The sequence below is a fragment of the Euprymna scolopes genome, chromosome 7 (genome assembly GCF_053919585.1).
Source record: "Euprymna scolopes isolate OS-2025 chromosome 7, ASM5391958v1, whole genome shotgun sequence".
In the NCBI taxonomy this organism is placed as follows: domain Eukaryota; kingdom Metazoa; phylum Mollusca; class Cephalopoda; order Sepiida; family Sepiolidae; genus Euprymna; species Euprymna scolopes.
Genome location: NC_136488.1, coordinates 154,918,212 through 154,934,686, shown reverse-complemented (window position 1 = coordinate 154,934,686; position 16,475 = coordinate 154,918,212). Strand labels below are relative to the sequence as shown.

Genomic DNA, 16,475 nt, shown 5'->3' with positions numbered 1-16,475 from the left:
GCTTTCTTACATCTAGGGATCTCTACTGTGTATGGGTGGGACTTTGCTGCTTGCTGAGCTTGTCGGGGGTATTTACATCGAGGGGGTACAAGGGCTTGTAGTTCATTGGAGCATCCACCATTAAAATACTTGTAAAACAGGCAGAGGGATGCAACATTTCATTGATGGGACAGAGGTTGAAGCTGAGATTCAAGTTAGCGACTCTCTTTTGAACCCTGTCCAGGAGTGAGAGACTAGTAGCAGGTGAATGTTCATCCCCCTCTCAGTACAGGCCAATAAGTCTCCTGTGCGTCATAAGTAAGTTGCTGGAATCTGTGTTAAATAGAGAAGTAATCAACCATCTCAGCAAGAATAACCTTCTTAGTGACACACAATATGGTTTCCATTCTGCTAGATCTACAGCAGATGTGCTTACAGTTATATCTCATAGGATTAGCAAATCTCTCGACAGAGGCACCCCTTTCTAGGGCAAAGGCCTTTGATAAGGTATGGCATAAACATTTACTTCAAGATCTCCAGCTATGGTATAGCTGGAAATGTCTTCTCAATTATTAAATCATTTCTCTCTGATAGGTTCATAAGAGTAGTAGTTGATGGGCAAAAATCAGAAGCTCACAGTATTAATGCTGGAGTCCCTCAGGGGTCCATCCTGGGCCCAACTCTTTTCTTGATCTACATTTAATGATCTTCCTAATCACATCCTTACATCATTCGTAGACATTTTTGCTGATGACACTACCATCTATGGTAGCACATCTAAGACAGTAAATGACCAACCTCTCTCCGATTCTCTCTCCTCTGATCTTGATCACGTTGTACAATGGGGAAAGGAGTGGCTGGTTACTTTTAATGCATCTAAAACCAAGCTTCTATCCTTACATCATCAACATTCTGATCCCCATCTGGCATCAATTAAAATGAATGGCTCTTGTCTTGGGGAGTTCTCAAGTTTTGACAAGCTTCTGGGCTTGACCTTTACTCCTGACCTTAAATGGAATACTTACATCAAATCTGTTGCCAAGGCCACTGGAAAAATGGTGGGATCCTTCTATCGCTACAGAAGATATCTCACTGCTGATGCAATTCTCTATCTATGTAAGAGCAAGGTATGTCCAAGGATGGAATAATGTTGCCACATCTGGGCAGGAGCTGCTAGAAAGGACCTGTCCTGCCTTGATAGGGTTCAAAATAGACTTTGTGGCCTCGTGGGAGATGTTTTTTTCTCTTCGCTGCAACCTCTATCTCACAGAAGAGATGTGAGTTTGTCTCTGCTTTATCGTTATTTTCATGGAAAGTGTGCAACTGAGCTTCAATCTATGGTCCCCCCTCGCCAAACTTTCACAAGGAACACTCGTCTAGATGAAAACACTATCAATAATTCCCCCCACTTTTTATCTGTGCCTAAACCTAAATGTAGATTCCATGAACAAAGCTTTTTTCTTAGAACTGCACGTCTGTGGAATTGTCTTCCGTTTTCCTGCTTTCCAGCTGTCTATAATATGGTTGTCTTCAAGTCCAACGTAAACAAGTTTCTGATGAGCCGTTCCACTTAAGTTAACAGATTTACCGAACTTCCATTACTATCGATTACTATATTGCCCTTTTGACTACTGTTCACTCTTTAACCCTTATCCTTGAGTGGCCTCTCGGCCTTGATAAGTGGTGCCGCCTATGTAACCCCCCCCCCAAAATGTGACAACAATGCTCCATACATAAGCGAATGGTGGCCTTGTAGAGGTACAGGATACTTTCGGGCATAAGTAACTTTCTAGCATGGTAGAGAGAGCCCACCTTCTTCGCAGCAGCCTTGGCAATGCTCTCGATGTATCTGTTCTAATGCATCTTCCCTGTAACCAGTTATCTAAGAGGACATTAATCTCGCTCCTAAGTCGATTCTTGCTAAATAAAACGATTCATGAAAACTTTCAGCAAACATCCCCTTATGTCCTCTTTCTTCATGAAAAGAAACTTATTTCTATAGCAATAACTAGAAGAAGTAGCAACCATAAAAAGAAGTGGCTGTAATAGAAGTAGAAAAAAAGAGACCACTATAACCCCCCCCATATATATATATATATATATATATATATATATAGGAAATTTATTACTGTGAGTCCAGAATGAGTTTACATATTGTTTCAGCTAGGGGGAAATCCTCAAAAGACTGTAAACTCATTCTGGACTCACAGTAATAAATTTCCTATATACTGCTCTGGCTACACATTGAGCACTCTAGTCCGGTTTTTTCACCACTGACATATATATATATATATATATATATATATATATATATATATATATATATATATGACTGTTATTTTGAAAATGCTATAAAGATACAGGAACGTGTAGAAAGGTTACATAATATTATAACCATAAAAAAGAGGTGAAAAAAAAAGGTTTATGCAAGTTAGATAACTTCTGTTCAACTTAAAAGTAAGAGTTATCTCCCTTACATTATTTGTGTAATGCTTGGAAATGAAGATAATATTTGAAAATGTGACTTTTTTTGACATTGGAATTTAAATGTTTTCAAATATAATCGATTTCTTTCCAAGGCAGTTTCTAACTGAATGAAAGTATAAATATTTTAACAATTATTTAGTATCAATAAACGGAAAGATGTATCAGTTCTATTCTGTAATGAGAGAAATTCTGTAGTTGACATTTGTTGCAATAAAGAAAGTTGCGTTCTTTGCATCTGAGTAGAGATAATTATATTTGTAAAGAAACAGACATTCAAATCCTGTATGAGTTTTTTTTTTTTTTTTTTAGAGAATTTTTATTTGATCCTAGTCCTATTAGAATAAATAACCGTTTATTTAATAATGGTAATCTGTTGTTGGCATTCTATCTCAAAACAGATACTTATGGGATGGACCTGATGAAGGTTGCTGTTGCTATATTTTGGGCTTAATAGAAAGGTATAACCACCTACATTTGGCTGATTCTATTTATAACGATGTGTGATAATAACAAATCAATCATAAAATCGATGGAATCTTGAATTTTCACTGATATTTTTCTGTTTTAAAATGAGAACATTACTACACTTCTGCTGATCATGACTGGATTAATTCTTTGCCTGGAAAAACTTCTGACTGGATTGATGCTGCCATTCTTTTTTTGCTTTGAACTATATCCTTTCTATTTCAAGAATGACTCCACAATCAAGGTTACCAACATCCATAATGAAAGTGGTGCTATGGAATCGATATTCAGGTCACTAGCTCACATCATCACTACCGACAACTCCCACAATAGAATTGAGCCAGTCAAAATGTATCCTGCCGATTCATATCAGTTCATGTCCTGAAGAAGAATGAAAATCAAATATTGAATTTCAATTTAAACCAACACTATTTACATAATTGTAATGTCGAAATTAGTAACATATCCCAAAAATACGAAAAATGATAAAGTGGAAAATTATCATTTTTCGTATTTTTGTGATATGTTACTAATAGTTTTCAAAGGAAATTGCAAGTTATACTTAAATGATAAAGATTCCAAATTATGAGTTACTTCCATTATGTGACATCTCGAAAACAATAATGGCATCTCAATGGATCGTGAAATTGTGAAATCACATGTTTTCTGTAATAATGCAGTAATATGTTACTAATTGCAACATGACAATTAGATAACATTGCTTTCTGTTGAAATTAACATAAAAAATTAAGTAGATAACATTGGTTTTTAAAGGAAATTCAATTTTGCGGCGTTCGATTTTCATTCTTTTTCTGAAGAAGCATCTTCTTTACTAATGACATTACTTCCACAAAAAAGTGTTAATAAAAAAAACAATGCTCTACATAATATTTTTGGAAATTCCTAGAAATAAAAGGAAGTGCTTCCACATATTAAACATACAACTTAAATTTTGGTGCTTATCCAACCCTCCCTATATTAAAAAACAAAACTAAAGAAAAAAAAACCCTTATACTCGTGACAGAAACAAAATATCATACACCAAAAATCATGTAAATTGATTAAGTAGTTTTAGTTTTAAATAAGAAAATCAAATTTTGTGAATAAATGAACAGTGACGATATCACAACGCCATTGTGGAAACAAGCTGAAGGAACAAGGAAAATAATCCAAATAATTCAAACTTGCAAGAATTTAGAAAGCCATTCTTATCATGGGAACGTTGGAAAAATTCAAATTTGCTTAAAAAGGATTTTCTTATTTAAAATAATTGATGAGTTTAGATGATTTTTAGAATAAAATATTTTCTTTTCGTGATGGGTTTTTCTTCATTTTTATTTAATATAAGTGGTATTCTGGACAAGCAGCTAAATTCTATCTAGATTCTATCATTTGCTCATTGTTGTGGATTGTTTGATGATTGTCTGTTATACAAAATAATAAACACCTTTTAGAGCTTACATTTTGAAATCTCTCCCCCCCCCCTTTCTCTATTTTTTTTTTTTTTTTTACATAGGAGTCACCACTTATCAAGGCCAGGAGACCACTCAAGGATAAGGGTTATTGAGTGTACAGTAATCAATGGGATAATATAGTAGTAATCATTAGTAATAGAAATTTGGTAGATTGGATTACTTAAGGGGGCGGTTCATCAAGAATTTGTTTATGTTGGACTTAAAAACAACTGAGTTGTAGTCAGCTGAGAATAAATATATATATATATATATATATATATATATATATATATATATATATATATATAAAAAGTGATATATATATGTTAGTGATGGGACAATTCCAATATTTTTCCCTGATTCCGATGCAAGTAATGATTTAGTACTAAATTCCTGATTCTGATTTCTTTATAAGTCTTTAAATATTTAACAATAGTCATCATTTATTCTGGATTACCGCAAAAACATATGTTAAATGTGCAGATATTTTGTCAGATGTAAAAATACACTTGTGAGGGATGATCTATAAATTTTAGTTTTAGTGTTAATTTAAAATCAATGAATGTTTGTTATTTTATCATTACGACCAGCAGTGGGTGATTTTGCTTTAAAAAAATTAAATTAAAAAGATAAAAGAATCGTTTTTGTTATGGGGAAAATAGGCACAAAGTTTTCTGATTCCGATACCCTAAAAAGCTCCGATTTTTCCGATTCTGATTAATCGGTTGGTTGTTTTTGTTTTACGGCATATCAACCCTTTTCAGGTTATTTAATGCTGAATCCAAAGATCTTGAAGAAAAAAATGTTTAATAGAATATATTTGTTGTTTTCAAGTCGGTTTCTACAAGTACTACCACTAACAGGTATTACCACTCTGGGTTAGAGTGGACCTGGGAGTAATGGCAATTAAAGGGTGGCTCCACACTCCCCAAAGCCCGCAAGCTGGGGCCTCACCACTGGATATAGTTTAAGGTCATATCCAGGACCCCGATTAATTGGCCCAACACTAACTAATATATAAGAGAACACAATTAAAGATTTTAAATTATAATTTCCAAGAATTTATTGTTCGACAGGATACTTAAAAAGAAAACTGAATATCCTGTCGAACAATAAATTCTTGGAAATTATAATTTAAAGTCTTTGTGTTCTTTTATGACAAGCTCTATTTCCCATTTTGGTTGTAATGAGTTTTTTTTATTTAGTTGGCATTACAATATAAATATTCATATAAGTGACCTTGTCTGTCTGAGGGACAGTCTTTACCAAACTCCTCAGTTAATTTTTGGTCTACAGACTTGAAACTTGATATATAGGGGATTTGGACCTGTGGAACAAATTCGATTTGGTCTTTAGCCAGTAAAAATAGCTGTGAGGGGGTCGAAATTGAAAAATATTTGAACTTGGTAGGCATAAGTCGACTTAAAGTGCTCTTGTACACATGCGCAAATATGCGTTTATATGTTAAAGTCGATTAAGTTTTAACGTTTTCTTATCCATCTGTCGATAGCTCAAATGGTGATGATAAAGGGTAGAGTGCTAAATGTTTTGGTTTCGATTCTACCTGATGGCAGCCAATTCATTTTTTTTCTTTTTAAATCAATACTACATATTGGGTACACTATAATAATCGATAATTGACTCTATAATAATAAATACAAAATCTGGATAAATTAAAATATTATATTTAAGCACATTTTATGACTTGTCAATGCCAGGCAGTCTGCTAGTAATACTACAAACTTAAGATGTTGAAAACGTTTTTTTTTTTAAAATGACCAGTTGTAATTAAACATTGGTTATAGAATGTGAGAACTAAAAGGACAAATAAAGGAAACGAGAGTTACAAGACTACCGAAATAAACCCAAGGTCCACTTTTTACTTTTTTTTACTCTCCACTGCTATATGGATAGATTCCCCCCTTTTTCAGAAACATTGCTTATGGAATGTGAGGATTAAAGGACAAAATAACAGAAGCTTTCCTTATTTTGTCTTTTAGTCATTGTTGTTTAGTTTTTGACCTTGAAGTAGTTATTTTAGCCACTTACATCAAGTGGCTTCATACTTTGTCTCGAGCGATTTTCATTAAAAAAAAATTAAGATTTTAGTTTCTTCTTCAATATAATAGCGAAATTAGAAATTCGAAAAATTGAATTTAAAGTAAAACCAATGATTACTTAATTGTCATGTCACAGTAATGAAAATATCTTAAAATTACAAAAAACAGTAAGGTAGAAAATTAATTATTAATGAAAATAGTTTTTAAAGACAATTAGTGAAACTTGAATTTTGCTAAAAAAATAAACAAGGAAGGTAAATCTTTCCTGAAAATTTTGAAAATCTTGGGCCAATTTAAGCAAAACTTAATTTTTGTTAATTACCTTCAAAAACTGTTTTCATTAATAATTAAATTCTTACCTTCCTGTGACATGACAATTAAGTAGATAACAATGGTTTTACTTTAAATTTAATATTTCAAATTTCGCTATTATATTGAAGAAGAAACTAAAATCTTAATTCTTTTTTTTTAATGAAAATCGCTCGAGACAAAGTATGAAGCCACTTGATGTAAGTGGCTAAAATAACTTCTTTTTTTTTTTTTGAGTTTTGGTATTATAATGAAGAAGCAACAGCTTTTATTTCTAATCATAAAACCGATTCATATTTTTATTCAAATTTCTTAAATAACGTTAGTTTTTGTTTTAATCAAATTATATTGCAGAAATTTTTTTTTATAACTGTATAAAAACATAACAAAAAAATCTTCATGGCAATAAATTTATAATTTTTTGTTTTTTTTAAATTTTTTAGGCAAGGGAGATTGAACAACTGATTGCATGTCAGCCTAGCGCCTTGGAAGCATTACGACTGGAAAGGGTACTCCGCCCAAATAAAATTCAAAAAGACAGCACCAAAAATCTACTGAGCAGGGCTGAGGTTAGTATCTTAACATTAAGAGCGTTGGGTTAGTATAAGGTGTTTTCAATAAGTTTCCAGACTTTTTCGTATGGGCACTTTTATAGCAGACATATGAAACTCTAGTCCTATTCAAAGTAATCTCCTCCAGCTGTAATGCACTTGTTGTACCGTTTCAACAACTTCTGGAAAGCCTTGTAGAAGTCTTCTTGTGTGAGCGTGTTAATGACCCTCATCAGAGACTCTTCCATCTCCTCAATTGTCTCATAATGATAGCCGCTAAGGTTTTCCTTGAGCTTAGGGAATAACCAAATGTCACAGGAAGCAAGGTCTCGACTATAGGGACAGTGAGGAACTGTCTTAATGCCCATCTTGGTCAAATAATATTTCTTTCTGATCTTCTTTGCGCACGCATGGGACAAACTTTGCGCAAATCTTCCACATTTTCAGTTCCTTGCAAATAATTATATGTACAGTTCCCATACTGACATCAAACTTATTATCTCTATAGACACACGACTATCTTATCTATGAAATTCTTTATTTGGCCAATCAATTCTGGTGTTCTGACTTCCGTACTTCTCACACACCTCTCATCATCCCTTACAGACTCCCTGCCTCCCTTGAATCTCTTATTCCACTCAAAAACTGATGCTCGATTCATACAAGATGGCCCAAAAGAGTCTGAAGCATTCCATATGTTTCTATGACATTTTTTCCAACTTTAAAACAGAATTTTATTGTATATCGTTCTTCTAAAGTGTCGTCACGTCCAGATTGCATTTTTGAAATTCACCAGCTGTGACAATCAGGCTTTAGTATTCCAATTCCTGCTGTAAGCTGTTCATTTGAACCTGAAATCATAAAAATTGGTCAGTCATCTCATAAAATGTATAGCAATAACATACTGAATTTTTAAGAGTCTGCAACAATTTTAAATGCCTGTACAAAAGAAAAAGTTTGGGAAGTTATTTAAAGCACCTTGTATATTAGCAACTGGGTTCATCTTTTTATTTATTAAAAAAACTAGTAGAAGTATTGGTTAGTCCGACAGCTTGTTACCCCTGTAAAAAAAAGTAATAGAGGATTATTTTCTTTTTTGAAAATCTGTAGATAAGTATTTCTTCATAATTTGAGAAAGTGGCAGAGAATTAAAACCTCTATAAGGCCACCATTCACCCATGTATGGAGTACTGTTGTCATATTTGGGCTGATGCATCTGCTACTAGTCTCTCACTCCTAGACAAGTTTCAAAAGAGAGTCGTCAACCTGACAGGTCCTGAACTGTCATCTAACCTTCAGCCTCTGTCCCATCGAGATCTTGCATCTCTCTGCCTGTTCTGTAAGTATTTTAATGGTGAATGTTCCGACGAACTGCAAGCAATTGTACCCCCTCGACGTAAATACCCGCGACAAACCCGACAAGCTGCTAAATCCCAGCCCTACACAGTAGAGATTCCTAGATGTAAGAGAGCTTTCTACTCCAGTAGTTTCTTCCCAAGAACTGCTAGACTTTGAAATTCCCTTCCGGGTTCCTGCTTCCCCAACTGTACTGACATGCAGAAGTTCAACATACAACTTGCTACTCAACTCCCTACATAGTACCTCTGTAGCTTAGGTCCCTGATAGTAGCTCCCTACATCAAAGTTGTAATGTGGCTTGTTTGGGGTGAAAATGTAATTTTAAAAAAATTCTGTCCAACCTTAATACAAAACATTTAACATGATGAAGCAGCTGAGGTATGTTCATTTTTCAATTCGGATGGATGGATGGATGAATGGATGGTCTGATTCATATCGTTGGCGTGTGGTTCGGACTGGGCCTCCAGCTCAAAAAGAATTGATTGACAATACAGTCAAAGGTCAAAGTTTTGGTAAACTTTTGGCTTCAAAGGAAACATTCCTTAAAGGATACAACATAGGCATGCACTACATACGTCTTCCTTCTCATCCGCTATGAACTTGCTGTGCTTCCTTGGCCTGCGAAATACCTAAAGACCCTCTAGCACCAATTGTCCTTGCTGCTTTGGACAAGAAGAGGCATTAACTTCACAGACAGATCTGTGTTCAACATCCGTGTGATGGAGATTTGGGAATGCGTGACTTGAAGTGTCATCAAGACATTGAGAGACTGACTTTTCTGAGTTTAACATTGATGGAGAAATCTGTGGAACCCTGCGGCTGATAGCGCCTTTCTTGACCTCATCCTTGATCATTCGGTAAAGGCTCGTTGTAGACCAAGGGGCAATATGCAGTTCCTCAGAGAGTGCTGAGCTGCGCTGAGGAAACTTCCAAGGTCCAGCAACCTTTCTCTGGCTTTGAGAAAAGAACTTTATAAGGGATTAGTGAAGGGGGCTGTCGCCGATCTGCTTGTTAGGCGGTTAGGGTTATTGGAAGTGGAGATCCATTCTGAATGGAGTCAGGTGCCAGGTTCAAGTCCTTTTAATAACTGAGTTTTCGCTGACCTAGCGATTGGCCTGGAATGCCATACTACACGATTCCAGATTATTGGATTCATTCAGTTGTCCCCATTGTGAGACTCTAGCAGAATAAATGCTGGAACCCACTTTCTTTGAATGTAGCAAACTCTGAAGGTACAGGGGGTATGTCAACAAGGTTACGACTTATATCGATCCCGAGCATCTTCACTTGCTGAATGTATCCTATGTCATCCACAATGTTGGGCTACCATGGGACAGGGAGAAACGGATGGTGTTTCTCGTGATCCTGGCCGTAGCGAGAATGATGGTATAGACGTCGCATCTAAACAAGAACTGAGAGATGAATCTTTTGCTGATCCAAATTTAATGATGTATTTTTTTGTTTTTTCCCACCCCACATCAATGAAATTATTTTAAAACAATTTATTTATGTTCATATTTATTTAATAATACACATAAAAAAATCAATTTGGGAATCTTAAGAAGAACAACCTCTGGAGTGAATGTAGTATTATGGTGATTGAAGATTCTAGCTAAGAAAATGATAGACATGACAGAAAAGAATGGACATTAAGATAATTATTTTTCCTGAGATTAATATCTGCTTATTTATCCTTACAGATAAGAAGAGTGCTGAAATAACTTAGATGCAATTTTAATGTGATAGTCTAACAATATTGAAGCATGACACGAACCAAAGAAGTATTAAACCTGAAAACACTATCAATAATTTCCCCCACTCTTTATCTGTGCCTAAACCTAAATATAGATTACATGAACAAAGCTTCTTTCTTAGAACTGCACGCCTATGGAATTGTTTTCCATTTTCCTGCTTTCCAGCTGACTACAATATGGTTGTTTTCAAGTCCAATGTAAACAAGTTCTTGATGAGCCGTTCCACTTAAGTTAACAAATCTACCGAATTTCTATTACTAACGATTACTATATTGTCCAATTGACTACTGTATGCTCTTAACCCTTATCCTCGAGTGGTCTCTGGGCCTTGACAAGTGGTTATGCCTATGTAAAAAAAAAAAAAAGCACAAATCATGGGTCAACATGAAGGTGATCTTAGTCAATGCAAAATAGCAGGAAATATTTCAATACCTTTTTCTACTGTTAATAGTGATCGTACAATTCACAAGAAAGGACAAAGAGTTTTTTTTTTTTTTTACACAGTGATCACCACTTATCAAGGCCCGGAAGCCACTCAGGGATAAGGGTTATTGCAAGTACATTACGTTAGTGTGGAGATTTGATGAAGTGTTTACTTAAGGGGGCGGTTCATTAGGAATTTGTTAACGTTGGACTTGAAGACATCCAAGTTGTAGTCAGGTGGGAAGCAGGCAGACGGAACAGAGTTCCACAGGCGTGCAATTCTAAGAAAGAAGCTTTGTTCATGGAATCCATGTTTTGATTTAGGCACAGATATAGAGTGGGGGAAATTTTTCCCAGTGGATTCAGCTAGATGGGTGTTTTTCGTGAAAGATTGGCGAGGGGAGACCAGAGATTGGAGTTCAGACGAGCACCTGCCATGGAAATAACGATAAAACAAGGATAGGCTCGCAACGTCTCTTCTGTGGGAGAGAGGTTGCAGGGTAGAGAAAAGGGCATCCCCCACTAAGCCAATTTTGTACTCTGTCAAGGCAGGATAGGCTGTTTTTAGCAGCTCCTGACTAGATATGGCAACAGTATTCCATTCTTGGACGTACTTGGCTTTTATATAGATAGAGAATTGCATCAGTAGTGAGATATCTTCTGGAGCGGTAGAAGGATCCCACCATCTTTCCAGCGACCTTGGCAACAGACTTGATGTACGTGTTCCATTTCAGATCAGGAGTAAAGGTCAAACCCAGAAGCTTGTCAAAACAGGGGACCTCACCCAGACGAGAGCCATCCATCACAATTGATGCCAGATGGGGATCAGAGCATTGATGATGTAAGGATAGGAGTTTGGTTTTGGATGCATTAAAGGTAACCAGCCACGTCTTCCCCCACTGAACCACACGCTCGAGATCAGAGGAGAGAGAATCAGAGAGAACTTTGTCATTTACAGCCTTTGATGTGTTGCCGTAGATGGTCGTGTCATCAGCATAAATGTCAACGAATGATTTAAGTATGTATTTAGGGAGGTCATTGATGTAGATCAGGAAGAGAGTTGGGCCCAGGATTGACCCCTAAGGGACTCCAGCATTTATATTGCAGGCCTCCGATTTTTGTCCATCTACCACTACTCTTATGAGCCTATTGGAGAGAAATGATTTAATGAGTGCACAAAACCTGGTCCAGGTCACCCCATGTCCGTTTAAAGAACCTTGCATCTTGTGAAAAGAAATATTGAAGAGGATGTTTAGTGCAAAGCCTTTGACATTACAACACAAGCTGGTGTCAGTCTCAGAACAACTGTCAGGTATTTTCACAAGCTGGGCAACTATGGTAGAGCTGTGAAAAGGAACTCTTTTTCGTCCTGCTAATATCAAGTGCAGAAAGATTAAGCTCTTGAGATGGTGGAGAGACCTATGACCTTTTGGACCAATGTCATTTTCTCTGATGAGTCACGATTTGCATTATTTCCCGACAGTGGAAGGGCAGTGGTATGGAGGCTCCCTCAGCAAGAGTTTGATTTAAAAAAAGACTGCAGCCAACGCTGAAACACGGGGGGTTTCTTGGTTATGGTATAGGGTGCAATTTGGAGTGATGGCCGCTCAGACCTGGTGGAGTGCAAAGGAAACATCAATTCTGCTGAATATGTTTCAATATTACATGAAAGACTCCTACTCTCAAATAGTAAAATGAACCAAGTTAACTCCCTGGAAAACTGAACTCCTTGTCACTCTGCAAGGGCAACACAATATTGATTGAGCCAAAATGGAATTAATAAACTTTCATGGCCAAGTCAGTTACTGGATATAAAACCAACTGAAAACCTTTGAGGCATATTAGATCGGAACCTTTGCAAAAAGAAAAGAAAGCCATCCTCTAAGCTTGAATTTTAAGCATTATTGCATCAGACATGGCAAGAAATTTCTCAAGATGATATTCGGCAACTGAGCAATGTCATGCCTAGAAGGGTCCTAACATTAAAAACAGCAAACAGAATGTCGACCAAGTATTAGTTATTATATTTGTGACCATTTATTTTTTTTTATTTTGTTCTATAAACTATATGTTTATTCAAATAAGCTGTTTCTATTCTTTGCTGTCATGTCTGTGTATATAAGGTATAGTGATACGGATGACCATAGATGATATCCCCTCCCCAACACTTTAAATGGCCTAATGCCTAATTTATTTTTGTATTTTTCAGAAATAAATTTTTCAATAAATGATAATGTTTCCACAATTTTGAAACCGTTCATACTTATACGTATGTATACCCATTCTCAAACTCTCTCAAACCAAATTCAATATGGCTTATTTTCATATGTACTTTTTAAAAAGTATCTAATAAATTAATGTTATCTAATATACATTTATAATTGGTATTAATGAATACTATTGTATCTGTGCAATAATTTCATCTGTAGTATTTTTATGCTTATGGATACAATGAAGCAAAGAGATTTTTATTAAAATATCAGTGTTTTAAAAATATTTTTAGCAGTTTAAAAGGAGATAATTACATGAAACTTCGGGCATCAAATGATGCTGATGTTGTTATGCATCATCCATTCACGGTTTTGTGTTCATTCATTTTCCCAATATCTTTTTATTAAGAATTCTTTCTAGAAAGTTATAGGGTAGATATGGGAGGGACCATTTGAAGGTTTCTGACGTTCCTAAATGAGAGTGTTTCTGTGGAATAAACTTGGTTCAAACTTAGCACATTCAGGTTGTCGGTCCATGTCATTAACCACTGAGCCACAGTCACCTCCCTAGTGCTGATGTTATGGATAACAGGTACTACACTTTTATCTTAGGGCAAGGAGCTAAAAAAAAAAAAAAAAAAAAAATTTTTTTTAAATGAATGATAAAAAAAAAGTCTATACAAAAGTGCGTTAATCCCTATCCCTCCCTATTTATATAAAATGAACTCATTTTTCCCCCTCTGATTTTGACCTTAATAGGATTAAAAATCCAGACATTTCATGCAAATGTAATACACACAAACTGCAGCACAATATCTGAGGTGTGTTATAGGCCTATTACCTATCCACTTCTTCGATAATCGTAGATTCCTATATTCTATCTGCTGAGAGTTCACTGCCAAAATCGGTTAAGATTAATGGAAGTGGTAAAATCTTTTCTCTCTAATAAATTCCTCCTTCCCCGCCACCACTTAACACCATTGCGGGATCGTCCACAAGAGACAGTTACAAAGGAACACCGGTTTGGGTTTTCTTTACTTCATAGTTGCTTTAAAAAACTGGAATGGAATTTTACTTCTACTGGGTGAAACGCACCATGGAGTTAACTGAATCAAAGGGATTTTTTTTTTTTTTTTCGCTTTTCACTGTGTTTTTTTTTCCATCATTTTTTTCCCTGATTCATGCTTTTTGTTTTTCCAATTTCTTTTTTAAAGAACTTTTACGTTTGCTTGCTGTTTTTTTTTTTTCGTTTTGGTTTTGCCGATTTTTTTAAAGAAGTTTAACATCGTTCTTATTTTTATATTTAAACAGGGTTATTACTTCGCTTATTCTTTACTTTAACCCCCCCCCCTTACACACACCTCCAGACAACCGGGCAACACCGGGTACCCCCACTATTATATATATATTTTGTCTTTAATAGATAATTTTGTGTTGTATTTCTCTTTGTCTGTTTGTCCGTTCCACTTTTTCTCAGAAAATATTAGGCCAATCTGGCTGAAACTTTAAATGACCTTTGTTATGATAAAGTGCAATGAACAAAGTATTATGGTATCTATTCAATGCATAGTTAATAATTAATAGGAATGGATTATATGGATTAGTATTTAATGCAAAACTGAGCACATATTTAACCATAAGTTTGGCATAAAACATTTTAAATCACTGATCAAAAGTCTAATTATCTTTAGAATTTATATGTGGAGCAAGGATTTATTGCAGTTTCAGCTTTTACATAAAACTGAAAATCAGCAGCCATTTTCTTTCTAGACCGCTGTGCCTACACATTACCTATATATAATGGCCTACACAAATCAACTGTTAATTAATGTTTCAGTACTATAGTGTACTTCGCCAGGATCACAAATTTATAATAAAATCAAATTCCTCCCTTCCATGCCTGCAAAAAAAGAAAGGATAGATGTTGAGGCTACAAACAATAGAATTTTATAATCAGCAGCAGTCACGAACTTAATTTTTAATTTATTTTTGGTTTAATTTATTTTTGATTATTAACTGACATCAGTTACATTTAAAAACAGAAGTAAACTTTATTTAATTATTCATCTAATGACCTGCTCCCTGTTGATTGCGGATGCTGGTTCTGTACAGATCCACCCTCCCAGGCTTTGTCTTCTCTCTTTGAGACGGGGGTTAATTTATTGCTAATTGCTGAAGGCGCCTTTGCCAGGCATCTTTTGCAAGGTCAGAATTCTCCTTCTCTGGGATGCTAACTTTTCAAGCCCACTTTCCAACCCTCATGTCATGTTTCTTGTGGTGGAAAAGAAATAAATACCTTGGTGTATCTGACTAAACCCACTGCCCGGCAATGTTTTGACTGAGCACTGTGAGATATATACAGCTAGTCTATATATATGAATAAATAAATCTTTTAGCATTGAATTTGATTTCAAAAATTATTTTTTTAAATTATTTTTGAAACCAAATACAATGCTAAAAGCTTTATTTGTTTTAATTAAAGAAAATACTATAAATCCAATATTTCTGACAACTCCAGCCGTTAGTGAGTTATTCACATTTGCTTTATTGTCGAGTTATAGTGATGAATGATGGTGAAAGCCGATCTCTCCTGCTGTCAAATTGAGACTGTTAATAATGTTTAGATTTTGTGTACGTAGATGATGCGTTGATGTGTGTATGAGTAACAGATTCAATATTTCTACATTGAAAAGAACCAGAGAATTGAAAATTTCTAAAAACCAAATCCAATGCTACAAGATTTTTTCAATACTATAATTCAAATATTTTGTCTGATGATAGCCTTTTTCAATGAGTTAGAGATATTTTTTCATATATATATATATTACATACATATGTGTGTTTTTAAGTGTTTCATGATAAACAACTGATAATCCCTGGAATAAAATTAGGACTATTGTGTATTTGTGAATGCAAATTGATACAGTGATTTCAGGATATTAATTGACTTACAAGCAAAATTTTCCAATGAGGACAATTTTTTTTTTATAAATATAGTTGTAAAAGGTTGAAAAACTTGCATGACTATATAAAATAAAACTAGAAAGAAAAATTTTAACTGAATATTTTTAACAAAAATAATTCTGTGCTCACTAAGACACTGATTTTATATACATAGGCATATGTTTATGGGAAAAATATGCTTTTTAAATTATATTTCACCCTTTATTTATACCAATACTTTTATTTATGAAACTTGATGTATGTTGAATTTAACAATAAAGCATATACAAATGGGTGACAAAACAGCTACATTCCAAAAGCCAATATATTTTTATCTTACCATTTATTCCTTTCAACATGGCAAAGTATTTTTTTTTTTTTTACAACATCTGTTTCGTAGCCCAGAAACAATCAGATTATGTTAATTTTTTTCTGTGCTGTCTCATCAGAAAAAATTGAAACTTATATATATATATATATAT

At 34.8% G+C, this 16,475-nt stretch overlaps 1 protein-coding gene across 3 annotated transcripts in view; it reads left to right on the top strand.

Moving 5' to 3' along the window:
• LOC145280076 (uncharacterized) overlaps positions 1–16,475 on the top strand; it is a 112,106-nt gene that overhangs the window by 16,233 nt on the left and 79,398 nt on the right. For all 3 annotated transcript variants that reach the window (XM_080131774.1, XM_080131775.1, XM_080131773.1), the window contains exon 5: positions 7,198–7,323. In XM_080131774.1, the coding sequence (XP_079987900.1) occupies positions 7,198–7,323 (126 nt within the window). The remainder of the gene's footprint in view (positions 1–7,197; positions 7,324–16,475) is intronic.